This window comes from Podarcis cretensis (assembly GCF_951804945.1).
Source record: "Podarcis cretensis genome assembly, chromosome: 14".
NCBI lineage: Eukaryota > Metazoa > Chordata > Lepidosauria > Squamata > Lacertidae > Podarcis > Podarcis cretensis.
In genome coordinates this window covers 8,634,534-8,652,534 of record NC_137183.1, presented here as the reverse complement: position 1 = coordinate 8,652,534, position 18,001 = coordinate 8,634,534, and the positions used below count along the sequence as shown (strand labels likewise).

Sequence of the window (18,001 nt, the reverse complement as noted above, 5' to 3'; positions counted from 1 at the left end):
GCTACTAAGCATGCTATATCAGGCCCATGTCAAGAGTAATTCAGAAAGGCCTCACTCAAAGCTAGTTAGAAATTAAGGGGTAGTTTCACTTAGGCAAAAACTTGTTCCCATAACTTATCTCCAACTGGGATGAATCTTTGGGAGAATGAGCAAGGTGCTGAAAACATTTGAATTGGAATATACATTTTTCCTAGATGGGAGAAATGTTTTAGATTCTTGTGAAACAATGTAGAGTTGGATGCTCCTGGGTGAGAACCTGATGTCATGGATTTTGCACACACAAACAGGTAGGAGGCAAGAGGGGAGTTGGTGTTGTATGCCTGGTTTGTATGATTTTTTCCCTTATAATATGGGGTTAATAAATATTTTGACTGCTGGCTGATAGGCTGTGGTAGGACAGAGAAGTGATTAGTGCCTCAGGGTGAGAGCCTTTTGAGTGTGAGAGACAGGAGGGGAGCGTGTAAACATAAAACATAGGTCTGGCTTGAATGATAGCTGTTTTGATTCTTGCCTCAGGTTAACTGGTGTTCTGGTGTTCCAAACATATATTCTGTTTGATTGATTGGTATTCTATGTCCCCGTCCCCCGATTTTTTGTTGTTTTGATTCATTTGTTGTATATTTATTTTGCATTTCGAAGTGTTGCTTTTTATTTGTTAGTGCTTTGTTACTGCTGTGAACCGCTTTGAGCTCAGGCTTGTGGTTGGCAAAACAGCATACAAATCTTAAATCAAATCCAAATTAATTACTGAAGATATCAAGGAAGCAGCTTAGCTCTGCTGCCCATCACTTGTCAGTTTGTCAGCTCCTTTAAACTGTGCATTACAGTCACGACTCGGCTTTCAACAGCAGTAATTCCTTCGCACTCACCTTGCTGGGATAATAAAGGTGTGCTTGGCAAGGCAGGGTCATAGGTTGCCCCAGTGGGTGGAACTGCTGGCACTGCAAAGCTCTTCAGAGGATGAGAAGGACGAACATGGGCAGTAGGGAGGCTTTGGCTCGTCTCCTCCTCCTGCGTACTGGGCAGATAAGATCCTGTGGCACTTTCTGGCTCCTGGTGGTCAGCACAACATGTCTGAGATGAGGAAGCTGGCATGGTATCTGTGCTAGGTGTATTCCGAACAGATTCTGGGTTTGAAAAGAATATGAACATTCTCTTTTACTTTAACAAAACACTCCTGCTAGCACTAAACCAGCGTCTCTGAACATCCTTTCACCAGAGATCTTTGGTTGAGTTAGGTCACCTCACCAGTGAGATATATTCTCTAAACAATTGAGACAATGAACAAGTCATCCAGAGGCACACCTAGCCATTAAGCTGGTCCTTAGGTAATTCCACAGTCTGCTAGTAGGTTCTTCTGCTTTTCAAAGCTATCTTCTTCTGAAAAAGAGCAGCCATTTTCCCCCCAGAATGGTCTTACTGTCATACAAATAACCAGTGAATTAAAACACAAACTGATTTACTTGGTTATCTAAAATTCCCTTAAATTTGCTTTGTACTCATCTGTCTTTGAGCTAGAGCACAATTTTCTTAACTGGATGGTTCATAAGTAGTTGCATCTTATCTACATTTGTTACAAGATACTTCAATTCTGCCAATTTTCCTATTGCTTGTATATTTAATGAATATAATGGGTGCTCCAATGTAAGTTTTACTTTAGCCCACTATTGCAAAAGAAGAATAAAAAGCCATTAGTATTCTAATTAAACAAGGGGATTGCTCTTGCCACAAAGCTACTATGTTTTATCTGTTCACAGGCTTTATGAAGAGACAGTGAATCATGCAAATCTAAATTATCAGCTAAAGAAACTAGATCAGCATCATGAAAAAATGGATCAAATAAATTTTGTAAATTTAGAATATGCAAGCCACTAGAAAAATCTAATCTTGCTGAAGATCTGCAAATACCATATAAGAGTGGTAATCTTGGGAATCCGACCTTTTTTTTTTTTTTGCTATATTACAGCCTTGCACACACGCTCATCCATGCTTTACCCTTGCACACAAGCCTTTTATTGCAACAGCATTCATTTGACTTAAATGCTGTGTATAATAATTTTAGCAAGATAAAGGTGTCAGAAACAGGGTGGGTGTCTTATATGAGCTTGCCATAATATTCTTGAAAACTTAGCCACTGGCAAAAGAAGCATTCTGGTAATAGTAATAGTAGAACTATATTTACAATTCAGAACAATAAGCAACCTACAGACAGGAGTCCCAGAATTTATTTTACTTTAAGAATTCTAACAGTCTGTCACTCTAACTGCATGTTCTCAGGTTATTTCCCAAAGCACTAATAACAGCAGCACTGCATACACATAATAAGGTGCCTCAAGCTTTTAGGAGCTGGCTGAACCCCTTGAGAAGCAGCTATCAAAATTAAATATACATACTTCAGGAATGCAAACTAAGCCTACTTCTGTACTATCCTGCTGTTTAAACACAACTTACCAGTACCATAATAATGTTCAAACTGTGCTTGATTAAATGCCATCCACAGATTATACAGGGAGGGCAGGCAGGCCTTTGGAATATGTGAATTATAAAACAACTTTAAAAGGAGTAGTATTATTTTTCCTTTTGTAATCCAGATGCAAAGTTAGGATGGGATGATTCCAAATATGATAGGGGCATTGTTCATTCTTAAATTTATTCCTGGGCATAAGAGCAGCAGCCAATTTCCTTCTTACTTGCAAGGTCTCTTAACCAACGGTGAACCAACAACCCTAGCCCCAGAGCTCAAAATGCTAACGCTGTTATACAATTAAACATTTAGTCACGACTGAAAAGTAATGGTGTCGTCATTTTTAAACAAAGAAATCAAACACATGGAGGTCCCACTATCCACACACTTGTTATGCAAAAATTCACTTATCTGAACACGAGGACCTGTGAGAATGATTTCCCTTAACGTTGCAATTTACAGTATTTCAAAAGAAAGTCCAAAAGAAAGTCTTCTGTGTATCTACACTGCCATGATCCTGCCCCCCATTACCCTACCCAGATCTTCTTCCATCTCCCATTTACACTACTGATCTACTGCCTGTTCTTGGCAGCAGAGGCAGCCCTGTCCCATTTGCCCCTGGTTTTTGAACCAGTCCCCACTCGCTTTGCCTGGATCTGGCCAGTGAGTCAGCCAACCAGCAGTGACACTGCATGAGCCTGCGACAATAGCAGAATGAAGGCATGAAAGGGCCAAGCTTAGTGACATGCCAGAGTCTCCTCTGCTGGTACAGCTGCGGCCTTCTTCCTCCTCCTCCTCCCTCCTCTTCTTTCCTCCTCTGGCACCGAGGAGGTGGGCCAAGGCTGAGAGCAAAGCTGAGATGGAGGTTGAGCCACTGCCCTTTAGCAAAGAAGCAGCGGAGGGCATGTCAGAGCCCAGCTCACAGAGTCAGCCAGGCCAATGAGGATGAAAAGGATGAAGAAGGGCTTGGCTTCCTCCTTGGCAGATTTGCTGCTGCAGGAGCTGAGCAGATAGGTCTCATCACTGCAGCAGGCACTAGATGAGTAGGAACCGGTGCTGCTGCTGGCTTTGGGCACCAGAGGAGGGAAGAGGAGGAGGTGGAAGGCACTGGCGGCTGCACCAACACAGAAGGCTTTGCCATGTTGCTCAGCTTGGCCTCTCTTACAAGTTCACGTAGAAGTGCTTCTGACTCACTGGCCACATCCAGGCAAGGGGAGGAGGAAGGCAGACTGGTTCCAAAATAGCAGCAAAGGGAGAGGGCTATCACTGCCAAAACAGGTCAGCAGCGCAGATCAGAGGTGGAGGAAGATCTGTGGGAGGGTTATGGGGCAGGGGTCATGCTATAGATACACAGCAGGAAAATGTGATGCTCCTCCAGTCCTCTCATTTTATCAGACTGTTGGGAAAGCAATGAGATGTTCCACACAGAAAACACTGGAAACAGTTGGCTCGTTATGCAAACACTTGCCCAACCAACCATTTCTCAGGAACATGTTATGTTCAGAAAGCGAGACTTGCATGTGCATTTCAAGCACTTTTGCAGAACGGAAAAGGGAAAAAAAGATCACAAGACAGCTCAGTCCTATACATATGCACTTAGAAATAAGTCTTTTTTGAGCTAGCAGAACTTATTTCCTAGTAAATGGACTTAGGATTGCATCCTAAACAAATCTTTGGACATCTCTAGCATAATTATATAAACACCCATCCCTCCCCCTCACACAATCACAAAAATTGGATTTGAGTATGTCCCAGAAGTTCTTGTCTTTGCATCTTTTACTAATGGCTGCCCCAGGACATTCTTCTCACCTGTGGAATTAGCCCTGTCTGAATGGGACACGGATGTGCCAACTGGCCATGGGTTTGCCTGGTGATGGAGATAGCTGCAGGTTGGAGAAGCGAGGCTGCCGGAGTGGAAATGATGGTGGGGGTTATCAAGGGAATGGATGGGATGAGCACTAATCACAGCTGCGAATGAATATAAGACAGAAAAAATGCTTAACACACACCAACCAGCATGCATGCAGAAGTGCACCCCCTCCCATTTCACAAAAAAGCACATTAAAAACCAGCACACTATCCTCAAAGTCCATTTTGCCATGACAGGCCATCTCTACACCCGTTTGAAGGAATTAAGGAATTCCCCCATTTTTCCAATACTTATTTATTGCAGTTGAATCACTTCATAGCCAGGGTTCTCTGGGTGATTATATTGTAGAAAATAATATCCATGTTTTCTGTTGCATTAAACATGTGGGATTTGAATATGAATTCAAGTTATATAAACTGTTACAGAACAGAATTGAACTTCCTGAGCAAACAGGAATTCTGGTTGATTTGAGGATGGACTCTGTGCATCTGATCTTAATAAGAAACTGAGAATATTGCAAAACACTGAAGCTCACATTTTAGAATCTTGTATTGAGGTAGATTAATAGGAAGTCTGCAAGGGTAGTAAAAAGGATGAACAACTGAATGGAAAACATCCCAGGAAATAAAACTATAAGCAAACCGTCCTGGGGGAGGGGGGCGTAGAACAGAGTTAACAGTTAATGAAAAAGGCCTGGTGCCTATGTAATTATGAACCCTGCTTAAATTCTGGCCATGGTTTGCTGCTTTAATTCTTTTTAGCTTCCTAAACGTACAGTAAAACCATGGTCTATGCTTTGTGAACCAAACCTGTCACCATGACAAGAGTGTAAGGAGGCACCAGCAAGAGAGGTTTGTCATCTGGTAAACAAAGAAATGGACTTTTACCAAGGTCTGTTCAAAACACATGCAATCGTTTGCAAACCCATTTCAAATCATGGTTTCACAGCTTAGTTTGCAGCCAACCTTTAACCATGATTTAGGTACCATTCCTACTAATGCTCAACTCATTCCTTGAGTGCTGATCCTTATGTAGCCAAAACAGACATGCACAAGAGGGAAATATCAACAGGCTTGGAAAAAACCCAAGGTTTGCACAAAAATCATCTCAGCTGCATGTGTATAGTGGAACTGGCTGGAAGTGGCAGGTGAAAAAGGTTACAGTTTGCTGTTTGCCTGAAGTGAGATAAATCACAAGCCTGGGCTTGAACATAACACTAAGCGAACCATGGCTTAGCTCAAAACAGCATTGCAACAGCAGGCCTGGAGAAAAAAAGCAAAGTGACCACAATCCTTTTCCCAGGAATATACACACTTGCTCCTTTGTTCTAATTATGGTTTGACCTAGCATTGTGTGCAAAATGCCTCTGCCTCCATCTGTCTCCTATTTCCTCCTCCAATAGAAACAGGAGAAACCCTCCCCCCAAAAAGATGTTAAAAGGATAGAGGAGACAAAAAAAGATATAAAAAGGACAGCGAAAACCATTTAATTGTCTAGAAATGTCACTCCTGGTACATACTGAGATGCTACTTACTTCCAGGAATGGAAGCAAGACGTATCTGTAGAGAGTTAATGGAGAAATCCAAGATTTAATGTAATTGGGAATTGGTGCTAGTTTGTCTGCCCCACCCACAAGGGAGGGATACCCTCAAAAGCTAGCAGCAAGGAAAATAATTCCTACTCGTAATCTATTCTTGTTCAGTGTGAAACTGAAAGAAAAACTTACCATTGCAAATTACAAAGCATTGTAACACACTGCATTGTCCCCATACTCTAGTAGATTGAGGGGACTGAGTTTATGACAATCCTGTAATGTAATTCACACTGAATATTCTGGGTGGTTTACAGCAACCCCACAATGTTGTTCGGAGGTATTAGACCCCTACTGCATGTTGTGTTTAAGCTGAGAGATGACAACTCCTCTGCAGTGTTGCCCAGTGTTTTTATCTGAACTTTGCAGACTGGACTGGGTGGGTAGCATACAACAAACCCACAGTGTGGATCACTGTTACACCTAAAGAGAAGGTTGAGGGACTGTGCTGAAAAACACTTTATGGAATCCCTGCAATGTCTATTAATAGTGTAAGTCAGAAGTTGGGCTGAAGCTGATTTGGATTCACAGTAAAAAAAAAAGGCCTTTTACATCTCAGGTAGCCCAGGCCAAACCGAGCACGCATTTGCATGTTGAAGACTTAAGTACCACTGACTTGCATTCAGAATGAAATACACTTCAAATTTGTTCAAAATCTATATATTAAAAAATTGCCAGACTCAGGTAAAGCATGGACACCAGGAATACACTGCAATGTTTTTCTGAGGGGCTCTGCTTAATGCTTAACTATGGCAAAGTTATGTTTTCATATTATCTAAGCAGAAGAGTTACACAGTACAAAAACAGTAAACAGAAATGCAAATAAAAACCAAATCCAACAGCAACAGACCACCATGGTAAAGGAAAACTGAAAACAGGAAAACTTAATTTTACACTGGATGCTCTACATACAAATGTTTCTACATAGTGGTGGTGAATAACACATTAACTTTTTCACAGCTGCCAAGACTTCTGAAATAGATTTTTAGGTCAAAGTGATTAATTGTGGGCACATTATTTCACAGTAGTTCATTTGTTCCAAATGTTGTTGTTTCCTAAAGGGCTGTTGATGTCTCCAACCTTTCCTTTTTTTTTAAGTAATCCGACAACACTACCCTGAGGGACCGGACCACCATCTTTCCCCTTTGCTTTCTTCTTCCTGTCTTGTGATCTTTATTGTCTATATACTTCTGTTCACCTTACCCAGCACATGGTTTATCTATACTTACCTTTTGCCCCACTCTTTCTAGGCAATGGTCTGCGCTTTAAAGCTTGATGTTGTAGCGCCCCCCTTTTTTTTGCTTCAAGACTTTCCCCATGAAAACCCACTTTGTAAAACTGAATGAGAACAAACGGCTATTCAGGTTTATTGTGGATTCAGTTTGCTCTGATTCAGCTTTAAAGAGCAGGTTTTGGCAGAGAAAGCCTCGCCACGGCAATGGCAGCAGAAGTGGAGGCAGCCTGCGAGGCCTTGTCATGCTGGCGGCAGTAGTGGTGGCCCGTAAGGCCTTGCGGCAGTGGCAAAAGCAGCGACAGCCTGCATGGTCTTCTCACGGTGGTGGCAGTAGCAGCAGCTTGTGAGGCCTTGTGGTGGTGGCAGGAGACGGTGGCAGAAGCAGAGGTGGCTGCCACAACTTTTGCCACAGCCTCCCACTACCGCCACTTGCAGGCCGCCACTTCTTGCCACCACGGCAAGGCCTCACAAGCCCCACTGCTTGTGTCAACATAACGCCTCACAGGCTGCCACTACTATTGCCGTCACCTCCTGTTGCCACCACAAGGCTTCGCAGGATGTGGCTACCTCCATCACCTCCTGTTACTGCTACGAGTCCCCACGGGCCTCTGCTGCAAGGACTCCCAGGCCACCGCCGCTTCTGATGCCAAAGCCTATTGCCACTTCAAGTCCTTGCAGGCCAATGCTGTTACAGCAGCCAGTTTCTGCCACCACTGCAAGGCCTTGCAGTCCAATGCCGCTGCCGTCATTCCCTGTCGCTGCCATGAGGCCTTGCAGGCCACCACTACTGCTGTCACTCTCTGTCACTGCCGTGAGGACTTGCAGGGCGCTACTGTTTGTGCTGCCACCGTGAGGGATTGCACTCTGCCACCACTACTGCTGCCATGTTCTATTGCCACCATGAGGCCTCGCACGCCACTGCTACTGCCGTCACTCCCTGTCACCACAGTGAGGCATTGCAGGCTGCCACTGTTACTGTCACTGCCGTGTGGCCTTGCAAACCACTGCCATTACTGCTGCCACTTTTTTTCGCCACTGCAAGGCCTCGCAGGCCACCACCACCACTGCCGCTACCTCCCATCGCTGCCATGAGTCCTCACAGGCCACTCCTGCTACTGCCGTCACTATCACCACTGCAAGGCCTTGCAGGCTGCCACCGCTACTGCCACCAGCTCCTGCCACTGCCGTGTGGCCTCGCAAGTTGCCACTGATTGTTCCACCACCACAAACACATACTGTGGTCATGGCAAGCTGCTTCTGCTTCTGACACTGCTGCTTCTGCCTCCTAGAAGGTCTGCTTGCAACCCGACAGTCCCAGATTATTTGTATGCACTATGACTCATCACCATACTTTGGATTGTCCTGAAGGCCACCATTTGGTAGGCAAGCCCCAAACCTAAAGTCCTGTTGGGATGCATTCTGGCTTGCCTGCTGATGAAACTGAGTGTGTGATGATTGATAATATTGTCATTTATCCGTTTTAGACCCCTAAGTAGTAGCAGTTGCCATGACATTGTCCTGTTCTGCTCTGTATAGTTCCATCCTTATTTCAGACACTGTGGTAGATTGCAATGTTTAGCTGGTGATATTGTGAGGTTTAGCTGCTGATAACATTGAAATGTTTAGCTGGTAAGTTACTGCGATATTGAAAACCAGATATCGCCTAGTCCTTACACACATTGTGATTCATGATATATTGCCAGCTCAAATATTATGAAATAATTATCACGACGTGAAGTTCAAACCGGTTTTGGACGATATATCGCCCAGCCCTAATAAGTGGTGGTCATTTGACAACATTAGTTGGCCAACATAAAGCAAATCTGACCTTAAAGACAGTGCAGAACTATAAGGACTACAAATACCTTAAATATAGTGGGGAAATGCTGTCACTTTCTGCTTAGTTTGTGCTTCAAAGTATTATGAAAAATACAACCCAGCCAGAAGTACCTATCTTTCTGACATAAATTTTAAATAGATTGTGGGCTTAACATTAAATTTACAAAGATTAAAAAGCGGAAAATATAAAACGTGTACTATTTTGCCAAAAGGCTATTTAGCACTCCTATCAGGTTGGCATCCAAATACTACTTTGGCATGGAAATACTGCAAGATTCAGTTCTGCCAGTTCTCTATTTATAATCTTGATATTCTTTCCATAATTGTTATAATAATGCTAATGTTTCTTCTTCCAAACTTTCCTAGCATTTATTTCAAGTAGAAACAAGATTCTGTGCACATTCATCACCCTACTCCCAGCAATACGGGATGGAATATGAAATGTTTGACTCAAGGAAGCTTGGTGAGAAATAACTAAAGTTAGACTTACGCTGAGGTGGTTGAGAATCAAATGGCATCATCATTTTTGGTCTCATTCCCCTTCTTCCTGCAAGTGTGGACATGCTATCCTCTGACTCATGCCCTAGAAAAAGAATGAATGCATCTATAAACATTTATGTCCATCATCTTTATATCAAATCATTAAGCAGGAAGACGAAAACAAGTGTTTCATACACACTCATTCTGATTACCAAGAGACTCTATTCTTAAGAACACTTTATAGTCTTCCTTTCTAGAAACGTCATTCAAAGAGAATAGGGGCAGGGTTTGGTGCTGTAAAACCAAAATAAATTCTCACAATAGATTTTTAAGTGATGCAAATAATGCTATTAGCAGAAATGCTATGCTGTATATTATGGGTTCCATTTTCTCACTGATTTACATGCAAATTGTAATAAATATAAACCGAAGTGCAGCTACTACAACTTAGTCAATTGGCAAGTACTTAAACAATTATGAATCTCGACAAAACCCACCCTTTGCTATCTACAGGCCACAGTTGTCTAAGGATAATGAATAAATAGGATAATTAATAAACTTAGCATGATACTAAGCCCACCTCTGTATGAGTTCCGTCTTTGGTGGATATTGCTGTCCATGGAGTTGTCAACTGGCGTAATGTCTTGGGAATTCCGAGGGATTGGGGTGTCTGTCATGATTGGATTAGGATCTGGAGATTTATCAATGGGTTTCAGCTCCAGTCTTTCATGGTGAATCCAAAGGTCAGGGGGTTTGACATCCTTAGAATTTCCTTTGTATTTATGTGACCCATTCACAGATTTGCATGCAGCTCGCTTCCTTTGAAAGCCGTAAGAAAAATATTAGTGTATTCACAGGCTGGCATAAAACTACTATGTTTTTTATTCACCTGACACATGCTTCAGTTTTCTGTGCAAGCAATTTTATTCTAGACACATCATGTACGTTATATTCTGATTCTATACTTGTATCCAAAAGGTGGAGGGTGGGGGCATGTATGATCCTTTCTTCTCCAACACCCAGGCAACAGTTATGGGCGGTTTCCTCATTTATTTTACCAGACTACTAAAATCATGTCTATTTAATATTCATGTTATTGAACCCAAGCAAAATCAATGACCGCTAATTAAATCTATGCCCCTAAAAGACAGAACAAGTTGTTGTCAAAGCATCTTACTTTTTCTGGTGAGAGGTGGTGCGGCGTGTGCAGAAGACCGCAACAATTACCACCACAACAATGGTGATCACTCCCACAGACACTATTATTACCAAAAGCATATTGTATTCCAAAGGAGAAGGGCTTCCATGAGGGCTGTTACTGCCTAAAGAGGAAAACAAGCATTATTTGATTATACATGGCAATGTCTTGGGAGTTTTGAATCTAAGGCAAGGATGAGGAATCTGTGGCCCTACAGATATTGTTCGAAGTCCAAGTGGCCTCATGGGGGAAGGGGCAGAGGGGTGGTCATTCCGGGCACAGTTTTTGGGAGGGCACATTTTGCTCCTCACACCACCATGGAAGCCCCAGGCCACATTGCAAGGCTGACTGGGATCGGACGGTTACATCCCAGCCTCACAGGCTCCCTCTGCCCCACCCCCCTGTGTGTGCATGTATGTGCCCCAGGTGGCAGTAGCACATGCTAGGCCCTTGTAAAGTCCCATGGCTATTGTAAACGATGATGGAAGTTTGGAATCCAATATTTGGAGGGCCACATGTTAGCCACCTTGCATCTAAGAGAACAGTCCCTGCATAAAGAGATTGTCTTGCTTCTGATAAAAGATTGGACATTATAACTTGTACTGAACAAAAAAACATGCTGTACTGTAGAGGTCACTTGCACTGCCAGGAATACTAGAGGGATTGTTTTCAACGTAACCCTCTCATACATGGTTGTAAAGATGCTTGAACTTTTCTTTGAACATGTTATGATTTCCTTTCAACGCCTTAGTCAGCAGAATTCTACTTACCACTCATAGGTGTTTTATAGTCTGGCCCAACATCCACTGGCCGATTTCCTTTTCCTGCGGATCCCAATGCTAGAAAACAAAATTGAAGCTGTGTCAAGCTACTTGTAGTTTATGCCTTATCTGTCTTTTTAAAACATAACTCTTGTTTTTCTATGGACAAGAACATATCCTAGACAGAAACACACATAGAAACAGTCCAGGAAGATTGCAGGACTTTTCTAGAAGTGTCTATCCAACTATCTCAAGAACAGCTAGAACAACATTCATGCAAAAGGTATACACACAAAACTATAGAATAATCTGGTGCCTTCTGTGAAGAAAGAAACAAGCCACAGTATTCTAGTAATGTCAGAACCCCCTAGTACTTAACTGTTACATATGACCTGAATGGCTGAAGTTCATACAACTTTCCTATCAATAGCTACCCCATAGAAGGCTATTAGAGATGAAAGGGAGGTGTTCTTGGGTGATGCTTACTGGGGGGGCGGGGAAACTTCAGGAAATACCTGATTGTAATTCAGTAGCAAGGGTATTGCATTTTGTTCTTCACAGGGTTTTGAAGGGAGGTAGATGCAGTGAGACTCATTAGGGAACATGATCTCATCTACTTCACCAAACATGAAGCAAGAGACTTTCCCCACTCTAGAGTTCTTTGTGGAGAATTCAGTGGGAGGATGCCTCTGCTGCGGCAGAAGCTTTCATGGATCTCTTGTGGAAAACACTTATTGCATCTTATGAGATAGGCTCTGGCACGGTAAAATATATGCCACAAAATACTAAACTAAACTAAACTAAACTAAACTAAACTAAACTAAACTAAACTAAACTAAACTAAACTAAAAACTAAACTAAACTAAACTAGAGGTCATGTCCCTGTTTTGAAGCATGCTAGCACAGCTATCACCCTGAAATTCAAACTAGTGGAAAATTGTTTTTTCCTACTTGTAGTTGTGTGTGCGCATGCACACACAAACACAGTTTGAAGATAACACTGAACACTAACAGGATTAAGCCAAAGACCCATTTCATAGCGGTCAATGTGATGCCTCCAGGAAGCACACAAAGTAGGACCCCACGGCAAAGGCACTCTTCTGCTCCCCAGCAACTAGTTTTCAGAGGCACACTGTTACCCCCTGTACTGGAAGCAATTGTGACTAGAAGCCATTGCCAGCTTTATCTTCCATGAACTTGTCTAATCACTTTTAAAGGCTATTCAAGCTGACAGCCATCACTACATTTTGTGGGAATGAAATATCTGAATATTTTCTTTTGTTACTCCCAAATCCTCCAGCATTCAGTTTCACTGAATACCAAATTCTAGTATTACTAGGGTATTTTTCCTATGCACTTTCTTCATGACCTGGGCTCCCTTGGAAAAAAGGGATGGAAATTAATCAATCAATTAATCAACCAAATACTTCTATCATGTCCCTCCTTACTTGGTTTTGTTCAAAGCTAAAAAGGTAAAGGTAAAAGGTAAAAGGTCCCTGGATGGTTAAGTCCAGTCAAAGGTAACTACAGGGTGCAGCGCTCATCTCGCTTCAGGCTGAGGGAGACAGCATTTGTCTGCAGACAGCTTTCTGGATCATGTGGCCAGCATGACTAAACCGCTTCTGGTGCAACGGAACACCGTGATGGAAGCCAGAGCGCACAGAAACACAGTTTACCTTCCTGTTGCAGTGGTACCTATCTGTCTACTTACACTGGTGTGCTTTTGAACTGAAAGGTTGGCAGAAGCTGGGAAAGAGCAACGCGAGCTCACCCATTGCGCGGATTTCAACTGCCAAGTGGTTTAGACCACAGTGCCACCCGTGTCATACCCCATATCTAACCTTTATTCATAAGTGAGTGGCTCCAGTCCTGATTACTTCAGTTGCCCTTTCTGAACCATTTCCAGCTCTATATTCTCCTATCAGACTGTACATATTATTCCAAGTGTTCAAACCAGAGATTTGTAGAAAAGCATTATGAAACTAGCATCTTTATTCTTTATTTCTTACCTAATGATCCCCAAAATAGGAAATCAACCTTTTCACAGCTACCACACATGGGGTCAGCTTTTTCAGAGCTGAATATCTCTTCCCTAACCAGTCAAAAAGAGCTCAGACCCCATTAGCATATATGGGAAGCTGGAATTCTCTTGTCCCAAAGTGCACTCCTGCTCCTCTGTAGTTTTACACTTATACAGATATTGATAGTGTTACACACAGTTTATATAAGCTTGCATCTTAAAATTACATTCATATTTTTTAAAGTTTCTATAAATTGCTGTTAAAATAGTACTGTCTTAACTTCTTTAAAAGGGAAGAAACACACTAGATAAATACAGAGTTAACAGATAAAAGTTAAAAGAAGACGAGAAAGAGATCTTGCCTGTCTGTAAGCCAAATAAACACATGGATGGAATGTTTCAAAGAGTACTTTTTGACATTCCTTTATATTCACAAAGAAACTTAAAATATACACATTCTGGCATTGCTAAAAGGTAACTTACGACTACATTTACCTTTGAGCAAGCCTCACTGAACTCATTTGGACTTATTCTAAGAAGACACGTATAAGATCAAGCTGTTAGAAATAAATTTAATGTAGTTCCAATTTGATATTCAAAGGTAATGTTTTAGAAAAAAGGAACCATAGCTTTTCTGTTAACGGCTTCCAATGGTCAGACTTGCTTGCTGCCAATAACTGTTTACCCAGCAATGAGGGGTTGGGGACAGACAGCTTTCTTGAGTGCTTCTGAATATGGAGATTCCACCAACTGTGCTAAAGGCACAAGTCATGTCATGTAGCTTTTACTTTTGTTCCCATAATCCTATACACAGAATATACACTTGCTGGTGTTTTGCAATACCCAATGATTTTTAGCGAATAAATCTGATTGACTGACTGTCTGAATTACTGGTGCATTTCCAGAGATCCATGGCAGTAAAGCCTCCACCACTGCAGGTTCTACCTTTTAGCAATGACTCAATACCAGCATAGCCAATAAGAACACATTAGCCATTAGGGCCACCTTATGGCTGACACAAATGCATATGCTACATAGCATGTGGGAATAAACGTGCATGAGCACAAAAGACACATTATGAAGTCACTGAAATGTTCCATGATCCATATACAGACATAAATTAATGAACACTTTAAAAGTATGGACAAAAGAAGGCAAAAAAGAAGTACCGTCTTTACTCAAATCTAATGCTCACCTTTTCTGGTCTAATTATGTTGCGAAAATTAAGGTGTGCATTAGATTCGATAGCACATTTACATTCCCCAGCAAATACTTTTTTTGTTTTGTTTCAAGGTTCTGAAAACTGAGGTGTGCATTAGCCTAGAGTAAATATGGTAGTCAATTTTCAGGAATGGAGAATTTAAAGAATGGAGAAGCCACACAATTCTGCCTATTTTTTCTTTCCACTCTCATACAAAGTTAACCTCCACTCAACTATATTGATATGGAGCCAGGTGAAAAATTCCATCACACCACTACAAATCTCACTTCCACTGCTGTTGAGACCATAATTCTAGGGGCCTGTGTCCTATAAGATGGATTCTGTTCATGGGCCATCAGTTGCCAGTCCCTACCATGCTAAATGTGGGTGCCTCTCTGGTCTGTGGGCTGAATGAAGCCTCCCAGGCCTTTCATGAAGTTAAATCCCTCATCAGCTTGGTTCTATGATGTCCTCAAGTACATTTGCTTGGCTGAAACATGTCCTTGAACCACGACAATACCTTTTGCATGCCTGGATGGAACACGGTGAGATATGGGGAAGATGTGGAAATCTCTGGCTCTGCATGGCTGGAATATCACCTATTAATGGTAGGAGCCACACTCATTGTTCTGCTCCTTCCCACCATTGATATGTGGCACCCAGTCGGTTGCTCATAAGGGAATGCAACCCAAAGGTTTAAAAAGATTACTCAACTGTGTTTTAGGAAAAAGACAGTAAGGCCGACTATTTTTCCCCTCAGGGTGTGTGATGTAGTAGCAGATGTTCTTCCTTCTATAAGTCACAAAAACACTTCAATGATATCTACTACCACTCCAGTAACCAAATAGTATGTGAGCACATGGCTCCCTCATTTTTCACACCACCTATGCAACCTATAGGTTAAACTGCAAAATGCAGTTTTTAGCAAGAGGAAGACCATCTTGTGACACACGTTGCCTTAAAGTGCCTCTTTGGCCACTACCTAATCAAGACAGGCTCAGATATAAATCTCTTTGTTATTAACCCCCTATGCCTGCGTGGTTCTCAAACGCCTCTCTGATTTGCAGACACAGATAAGCAAGCAGCTTAGTAAAATGCAGACTCCTCTGTCAGTAGTGTGTTATGCATGAGTATAATACTGCAGACAATCTAACATATGTGGGGTGCATAGAGCCATAACAAAAAGTATAAGCTGCAATACGTATTTCCTCAATGAGGAGAACGAATGAAACCAGTGAACTGAAGGTTGATGCATTTACTTGACGGTTCCATGTTTTAATACTTGGGGATTTGTTCAGGGTTCACCATTACGTTCATTCAACTGATTTTTTATAAAGATGAGAAACAAACATGCACAAAAGTCATATTGAAAAGTGGGGAAGGGGCCACATGACCTCACAGAAAGATAGTTAACAAACGTCCAGCCCACATCAGCTGTCAACAATAAAAACAGGCTTTCTGCAAAATGAATTCTTAAGGTGTGTGTGTGTGTGTGTGTGTGTGTGTGTGTGTGTGTTTTCATACTGGGCTCACCACTCAAATTATGTACATGGGGCGCAGCTGCTTTGAGCATGCATTTGAATACATGGTGCCAATCATGGATGCATCCATCTTGCACTACCTAACAAAAGAGATTACATTCCAAACACACTATGCAAAAAAGTATTTACAGCATTTCAAACTTTAAATTCTACAAGAGCTTGTTTTTTGGCATTTAACAGTTGAAATGCTGTTAGAAGAAAGAAAGACAATAGCACTTGCATGAAAGGAAATGACACAAAAAATATGCCCATTGGTTTACCTTGATCATTAGACATTTTATCTGAAGATTCAGCTACCAGGACAAGCACAGGGAAGAAGCAAACAAGAGAAAGATAACTAAATCTAAAGGAGTGACAAAAATTTCACTGGCACAGAAGTAGCAATCTCTATAAATGGGAAATTAAATAATTGCTACTACTACAGCTTACTTTACAGAAGACCCTCCCCACACCACGCCTATTCAGCTCTTGTTCATAAATTACAATGAGAAATGCTCATATCCCATATGAATATTAGAAATGTTCAGATGAGCAGTTTGACAGCATATCTCCCCAAGTACGAGACCCTTATGATCATCCAGACATTTGCAATAAACTCATTTGCACCATACAGTATACATTCAAACAACTCTGCTATAGGTGGGAACATACAGTAAACTGTGTACTCAAAAATACTGTCCCGTTCACAAGACACAACTAATGACAGCAACTGGAACATTTACATTTTCAGGCTGGCAGGTACTGATTCACTGAACCAGACAGGCCCCACCCATGAAAAATGCATTTTAAAATTTGTCTGCATTTCCCGTTTTCTGTTCCCAGAGAACATATTCAGTTAACAATATCAACCTACCTTTAGGTGTTCTGAACTGCACTGCCTCTGACATAGGACCCATGCCTTTGGAGTTACGGGCCTGAATTTTGAAATAATATGCTGTGTCAAGTGTTAACTCTTGAATCTGGTGGGTCAATCTATTTCCCACTACTGGCTCAATGACCCAATCGTGTATTTCGGCGTTGACATCTGTACTATAGTAAATGATGTATCCTGCACAATAAACAAAATAAGATGATGAATTATGAAGGCACGTTTCCAAGGGCTCTAAGCTATTTGGGAACGTTAGATATAATGAATAGATACTTGAAACAACTAGACAAACCCATGCTTCTTAAGTGTCCTTGTAATTCTTTCTCAATGAAGACACAGAAGCAACTGATTAGTTTATTACACCCCTATTCATACAATTCTTCCCCTGCAGCATCATGAGTACCACCACTGTATTCTTCCCCAATATTCCAGGTTCTAAATAATGTGGGGACTCTTCAAGGAGAAAAGGCTCCCTGCCACAGACATTCAGCCTCTGACACGAGGGGGCCTACAGGTATGCCAACAGCCATGTAAGAAAGTGAGATGTCTGCAGACTCGTTTCTTTTTTGCTTCTTGTGCAATGGTAATCACATATATGTGGTTAAGAATGACTGAACAGGGCTTACAGCTACAATAGAAGGGAAATCACTAATTGAGAAAGCAATTAGTAATTGTTAAGGAACTGCTACACAGCTAAAATACTACACTTCATAAATCTTTGGGGATAATCCAAATTGACTGTAAAGGAATATGGATTGTTCTGTTGGTTTGGTATCAGACTTCCAGGTTTTCCACAGAAGGCCAGTTCCTACAGATACTAAGTGATAATTTTTGTGAGTTGTGAAAGTTCCAAACAGCTCCACTAGATGGTATGCTTGAAATTGAAATCCCTCACTCACATATTACACTATTCACATAAGAAAATGACTTGCAT

At 41.7% G+C, this 18,001-nt stretch overlaps 1 protein-coding gene and 1 long non-coding RNA gene across 9 annotated transcripts in view; both read right to left on the bottom strand.

Moving 5' to 3' along the window:
• Positions 1-18,001, bottom strand: part of LOC307203063 — a 188,764-nt gene that overhangs the window by 41,719 nt on the left and 129,044 nt on the right. The window lies entirely within an intron of this gene.
• The window catches only part of NEO1 (neogenin 1), a 104,942-nt gene that overhangs the window by 5,808 nt on the left and 81,133 nt on the right, over positions 1-18,001 (bottom strand). For 4 of the 8 annotated variants that reach the window (XM_079953155.1, XM_079953157.1, XM_079953153.1 and 1 more), the window contains exons 20-27: positions 17,053-17,247; positions 16,460-16,492; positions 11,447-11,515; positions 10,656-10,800; positions 10,059-10,297; positions 9,489-9,581; positions 4,274-4,432; positions 870-1,127 (exon numbers count right to left, since the gene is read on the bottom strand). In XM_079953155.1, the coding sequence (XP_079809281.1) occupies positions 870-1,127; positions 4,274-4,432; positions 9,489-9,581; positions 10,059-10,297; positions 10,656-10,800; positions 11,447-11,515; positions 16,460-16,492; positions 17,053-17,247 (1,191 nt within the window). The remainder of the gene's footprint in view (positions 1-869; positions 1,128-4,273; positions 4,433-9,488; positions 9,582-10,058; positions 10,298-10,655; positions 10,801-11,446; positions 11,516-16,459; positions 16,493-17,052; positions 17,248-18,001) is intronic. The other 4 variants (XM_079953160.1, XM_079953159.1, XM_079953154.1 and 1 more) reach the window with 2 other exon arrangements.